Consider the following 7,052-nt stretch of genomic DNA (forward strand, 5'->3'; position numbering starts at 1 on the left):
CTACATCTTGGTTGCAATCCGACCCATGATGGACTTCTTAGTGTTTCTCTCAGGTTTAAAAATGATTATATAACACTTTGGTCCAAACAGCGACACCAAAAGGCCAAAACTAGATGCTAAAATAGCAAATACCTCCACTACATCTGCATATTTGCCTGGAGAGCTGATATATGCTGGGATGAACGCTAACCACACTGCACAGAAGATCAACATGCTAAAAGTGATTAACTTGGCTTCATTGAAGTTGTCTGGAAGATTCCTTGCCATGAATGCTAGGACGAAGCTGAGGAGTGCCAGTAAACCAATATAACCTAGTAACACTGCAAAACCAACTGTTGATCCCACTTCACACTCATAGACTATCTTATCACTGTTGTATTGTGTGTTTTTATGAGGAGTTGGTGAGGCAGACACAAGCCAGGCTGTGCAGATTATTGCCTGGATGGAAGTAAGAGCCAGAACTATTACTCTCTGCTGCATAGCACCAAACCACTTCATAATGTCTGCACCCCCGGGCTTGGAGGATTTGAACACAGCCAACACCACCATAGTCTTTACCAGGATACATGAGACACACAGCACAAAGCTGATCCCAAATACTGCATGCCTCAGCTGACAAGTCCAGTGCCTGGGACGGCCAATGAACAGAAGTGAGCACATGAAACACAGTTTCAGTGACAGCAAAAGTTGGAAACTGAGTTCTGAGTTGTTGGCGCGTACCATGGGTGTGTCTCGATGATAAACGAATATTCCCAGGACAATGGCACAGCTAAGTGTGCCTAGCAATGAGATGGTTGTCAAGGCGATACCCAGGGCCTCATTGTAGGAGAGGAACTCCACGCTCTTAGGGACACAGTGGTCACGCTGGGGACTGGACCAGAAGTCCTCTGGACAACTGGTGCACTCTGTAGAGTCTAACAAAGACGGAACGGTTAAAGGGACAGACAAGTAGTTGAACAATGCACAATCTACATACTTCAATCTACATAATCTTGCTCACTTCAAATAATGTTAAACAAGTTCCAAAAGTATCTGTCAAATTGCTTTTCACTTCAACTCACTAGTATTCCACTCGAGGCAGCTTGACTGACTTTATTCCTCACTAATTAAAAAACCTAATGGGTAAAAACTGCTTCTTGTACAGCGCAGCAGTGCAATGGAACACATTGACAAAGGGAATGAAATAGAGTGTTTCCCTAATTGCCTGTAAAAAAAAATTGCTACAAAACAATACTTAAATAAGCCGGAATGTAGACGGCATCCGGGAGCAGTATGGATTATGCCCCAGCCTGTGTCTTCCGTGAGGAAGGAGCCCAACAAATCTACGGTGAGGCCTTTAGAAGGGTCATTCAAGCAAGCCGAAAGTGGAGTCTGCAGTACCACCACGGCCTGAGGAACCATCACGCCAGAAGGAAATGTTTGGATCGGGGTGGTGCAACGGATCTGGTACAGCACTCAGGTCCTGGACCTGGGGAGACAAAGGAGGAGCCCGGCCAGGAGGCCATTCACAGAGCCTAGTCCCTCCACGTGCCAGAGCCTTCCCGAGTCCCGGCAGAGTATTTCCTGAGAAGCAGACTGAGTGGTACTGTCTTTCCCTATAGGACTGACCGTGGGTAGCTACTGGGACGTAAGTTGGGGCTTGATCAACCCCGGCTGGGTCACCTGGGCAAGGGTGTATGTTGTTGCGAGACCCGAAATACCCTATGACCCCAGGCTACAACACTGATGATACGTCCCAGGTGCATCCATGTGATGTTTTATTTATAAATAACCACAAGTAAGACGCACGAACGCTGGAAGCGTTACGCAGCTCGAAAATATTGTGTATTTACGGACTGTGTGTGTGTGTGTGTGTGTGTGTGTGTGTGTTTTGACTGTAGCTGCACTCTGGCGCCCTCTGTCGCACCCAGGCAGTGCACTGCACACAGACAGATACACACACACACAAGCCGAGCAGACTTTCATAGTAAGCTCCACTTGCTTCCGCGTTCGCAAATACAGAAACGTTTTAGGGTCTTACTAGGTTAACTTTATTAATTATTAATAAAACTCTACTTATTATTAACTATTGTTTGGATTTCATCCTCAATTTGTTGCACTTCATGTTGTTTGTTCTGTAAGGTGTTTTTATGTCCAGAGGACCACAACGGAAATAAGCCTTTCCGCACGGTCACACTTAACTCATTGAGTGCCAGAACTTTTTTATTTTTTTTAAATGTTTTGTTTATTTGTTTTTGTTCTTTTACATACTCCTAGGTAGTACAATTGAGTGCCATAATTGCCAGACTTTTTAAAATATTATTTTGTCCCAGTGCCAGAGTTTTTTTCAAAGTAAAAAAAAAGTGCTTAGGAAGCGAGATACAGCCTTTTTCAGTTATACGCTAAACAAGGAGTGGATGGAGCTGCAAATCTTCAGATGATGATATCTTGGGTTCTGAACATGTTTTTATTTTTTATTTTTTTTTTTTTTTTCAAAAACACGTCAAACACGTCATTGGCACGTTGCGCCATAGCGGTAAAAACAAGTGAAACACGTTAATGGCACTCAATGAGTTAACCTTTGTGGCCATCTTTTTGCAATAGTTTTCAATAGGAACAGAGGCTTTTTTTGCCAGGTGACTGTTAGGTGACCGTACCCGCAAGCTTTAGTTCTTTTCATTTCTTTTTTTTGTGTGTCCTCTGTGATGATACAAATGTGGCTGTATATCGTGAGGTGCTAATGTGCTCTTTCCTGTGCTATCACCAAATAAACTTTATCAATTACTCAATAAACTCAATCAATCAACCGACCAGTCTGATTGCTGATCTCTCCCTCAGAACAAGCAATGCAGTCAAAGCAGCAGACAGGTTCTCCTTTCCTTCTGGCCACACGGGTTCCAGGGGAACAGCTCTCACTGCACACTGACTGAGGAGGCTACAGAGGAAAGGAACAATGATCAGTTTAAGTCTAAACTAAATTACATTCACACCATGAGCTCAACATTAGTTACTTTAGAAAGCCAAAGTGACCTTTTTGGTTTCAAAATTCCAGAAGATTTTGTCTTCATCAAGGATGAGTTCTTCATATCCGGAGGCTGATTTCTTGACCACACCCACATTGTGAACCTTTGTGCCATCAGGAAGCCACACCCAGTTCATTACATCATAGATTGGTAAAGTATCACCATTCTCATCAAATGATACATCATCACCAAATGAAGTGGTGAAGTTGACCTTTTCCAGGTAATAGACAAGCTAGAAATTGTGATGGAAGGAAGGAAGGTTAAGACAAACTTAACGGTTAACATTCTCTACATTTAGCTATGTCATTTATATAATTTAGAGCACAAGAACCGATTATTTGTGGGTCATGTGATCAGTGACGACAGCAAGAGTGGTCTGTGACCCGCCCTAGTCAGTCTGCAGTCTAACATGGTGATTTTACCTCCAGCAGAAACGGCTTGGCTAGAAAATAATCCTACGTATTTGTTAGAGCCTTTTCAGCCAATTCAGTTATATTGTATACAAGTATGTCTTGTGAATATAAGGTAAACCGTGAATTCATATCATACCTGCCATAGTTGTATTGTCTGCAAAGTGGCACAGCTGTGCCCAATGAAAGGCCCTCTTCCTGGCACACATTGCAACATGTCATGGAGGGCATGGGCCAGAGCATACACAGCCTTGTACACATTATACTCTGGTCTGAGATCAGACACATCCAACAGTGAAGTTTCTGCTGTTCCTAGGTCCTCTTGTCCAGTACACACCACTCCACCATTATCCACCCACTCTGTAGGAAGGGGTGCAAACTTACACTGAAACGTGTGCTCCCAAAACTGCCTCACCTGAAGAAACACAATTAAGACTTAAACATAAATAAATCAGTTTAATATGAAATGAACCAAAATACTCACAATGCTATTTTCATGGCTGTTGTCAGGGTCATTGTCAGGATGTATTTTTAACAAGAAGTCCTTGAGACCTGGTATCTCTCCACGACGGATGGCAATACCCAGGGTTCCTCTCAGGTACGGCATGAAGTTAGGAGTCTGGAGTACGGCCGATGATGTCCACGCCTCACTGGCCATCCATTGCAGACCTGTCACATTCTGCTTTACCACCTATTGTGTTGAACAAAATATATTAGTATAGGTTGATGTGAAGTTATTATCTGTATGCTTATTGTATACAGAAGCACTGAGATCAAAAGTGAAATAAGTTTAAACTAGAAAAAGTGTGCCAGGTCAGGAAAGTTATTGTGGGCCAGCAATGTTTGGAATTCGCCAATCAGGATGGAATATAAATAAGCGGACGGAACCATATTGCTCACTTGACTGTAGAGATAATGTGTACCGATGTAAATGATGTTTTGACAAAATTTGTAGGAGTAATATAAAAATCGCACCCTGTGTGAAGGAAGCGGTGCCTTTGATGAGTGGCCTCCTGGTGGCGCTATAATAGGGCGGGGCGGGGCTTCAGCAATTAATGCTCGTCCCTATTGGTGGTGTAAGTCCACATACCAAAGTTGGACTTGGTGGCATGCTGCAAACTGGAGTTATAGCTGTTTAAAGCCAGTGGCCTCCTGGTGGCGCTATAATAGGGTGGGGCGGGGCTTCAGCAGTCAATGCTCGTCCCTATTGGTGGTTTAAGTCCACATACCAAATTTGGACTTGCTGGCATGCTGCGATCTGGAGTTATAGCTGTTTAAAGCCCGTGCTCAAACGGACATAACGGACAAACGGACAAACGGACAAACGGACATACGGACGGCCTCCTGGTGGTGCTATAATAGGGCAATGTTAAAAGGGTGGCATTTGTTCTTCAACGTAGTGCGAATCTGCATGCAAAGTTCCAACGTAATCGGACGCTGCGTTCCTGATTTGCGGCATTTTGTTGAAAACGAGCCACTCCTGCAAACTTTAGATGTGAGCCAATGAGGACGGAATATAAAAAATCAAACAGATCCATCTTGAGCACATGACTATAGAGATCATGTGTACCGATGTGTGTGTGAAATTTGGATAAGATCTGTGTGTGCACAGTTTCGCAGCGACAGGGCCAACGGTGCAGGATATTAGCTTCTCGCAGACGGACAGGACATACGGACATACCGACAGGGGGTAAAACATACTCTCTCGCCACGCCTTTGGCCTGGCGGAGACAATTAAGCACACAATTGGCTGAGCATTTAAATGTATAAATCTAGAGAGTGAGTCAATTGCATTGCATTAAAAAAAAACTTTCCAAAAATGAGACCTATTGTTTTTTATTCTGAATATGTGTACACTTCATTATAGCTAATTTCATATTCCTTATAATTATGAATGCATCATGAATAATAAACCAAACCTCCTCCAGGAGTTTAGCCAAACGGCTATCAATTACAAATGCAATGACCACACGAGCTGTGGATGTCTTCATCACAGAGACAATCCTTTGAAGTTCATCTGGGTCAGAGTCCTTGGGCACAACCTCCACATACGCTAGACAAGCCAAATCAGACTGGGCCAGCTCAGACTGGAAGGATCTGGCAGCATTGTGTCCATAGTCATCATCAGTGACCAGCAATCCAACCCAGGTCCACCTGAACCACCTCATAATCTGGAGCATAGCTCGCACCTGGTTGGATATAACGGAGGGATAAGTGCTTAGGGTAGATTATTCACATAGTGAATAAATGAATCTCACATAGTGAATAAGTGAATCTCACATAGATTCCACAATAGAAAAGGTCTAATCATTCTCTTTTGATGCTGTCAATAAAGACCTTCAGCACCAGCAGCAATACTAACAAGATATGCAATACCATAATAAACTCAATAGAGGGAGGTATTTCTCAAGTGTGTGGAACATACACTACTACAGTGATTCTCAAAGTGGGGTCCAGGGACCCCCAGGTGTCGTTGAGGGGGTTCTAGGTTGGTCCCCAGCAAATTCAGTTAAAAGCATCAAATCAGTTTATCCCTATATACATTGGCTATTTGAAAAGAGCCAAAATACAAGCTATGTGAGCTGTTAGATCTTGTATTTCAAAAAAAGAATCTGTGAACATTTTGAAATACCGTGGAAACATATGACATGACATGAAAAAGTATATGAGAACAGCTGTACTACTATACTAACAGATATATAGTCTATATAAAATCACCTGGAAGGCGTCACTTGGGATTGTTCTATAGAAGGATGGGAACTGGTTATGGTCACTCAGACAGGAGCAGGTGGAAAAGTAACTGACCTACAAAAGGTACAACAAATCTGTTCTCTGGCATATTAAATAATTGACAACTGTCCACTGCAAACAGAGAATAAGAGCATATGAGCATGTAAGAATATACTCCAGGTCTGTTCACATGCTCTAGCTGAAAGTAATATTGTCACTGTCGGTTGGAAAACCTATTCTTTTTAGTTACAAGCTGTTAATACTTTTCATAGGTTTATAAAACCCACAGAAACACTTTAACCTTTACACTTTAAATGTTTTCAGAAAAAAAAAGAATAGCAGATCTACAAGCTCACAAAGTGTCATATCGTGTCGTTGTAAGCTTGTAGATCAGCTATTTTTGGTACTTCTGTGTGACACTGTAGTATGACAAAGTAGGGCTCGACAGCAACAATATGTTCTATGTCTTTCAAGCTGTAAAAATGACAAAATGCATTATTTATCATATTTTAGATTAGTAAATTACGAAGTAACAAAAATTAGGCATAAGTTATGTCACAGTGAAAGGGGGTTCAAATAGGAAACTTACCTGGGGCACTCTGTATAAACCTAATATTCTAGCAATAGCAATAGAATTAGTTGAGGAATATGCACCCACAATTCCTAGCACTGGAGGGGAGCCAACACATCTCTCATCCAATTGAATCTGCTCCTCTCTCCCAGTGACCAATGACAATGTTGTACGGAATGTAACTCCAAGCGAGATACAGGTATCATAGAGACTATATCCTAGAGTCACATTGGGTAGTAGGCTGCTGTTTCTGTTGATCTCATTAATGGCAAAAGCCATGGTCTGTGCACACCTGAAGCCTTCAAGGTGAAATCTAACACAAACATCCACTGTAACCAT

At 42.4% G+C, this 7,052-nt stretch overlaps 1 protein-coding gene across 1 annotated transcript; it reads right to left on the bottom strand.

Annotated features, from left to right (window-relative positions):
- Positions 1-7,052, bottom strand: LOC311044847 (extracellular calcium-sensing receptor-like; the record flags this gene model as incomplete). The annotated part of the gene is made up of 8 exons (XM_084056662.1): positions 1-914; positions 2,791-2,914; positions 3,010-3,234; positions 3,552-3,827; positions 3,897-4,103; positions 5,332-5,601; positions 6,131-6,217; positions 6,732-7,052. 8 exons carry the CDS (start codon positions 7,050-7,052, stop codon positions 1-3), a joined length of 2,424 nt encoding a protein of 807 aa, XP_083912788.1.

The sequence above is a fragment of the Gymnoscopelus microlampas genome, assembly GCF_963454915.1.
Source record: "Gymnoscopelus microlampas genome assembly, chromosome: 5".
NCBI lineage: Eukaryota > Metazoa > Chordata > Actinopteri > Myctophiformes > Myctophidae > Gymnoscopelus > Gymnoscopelus microlampas.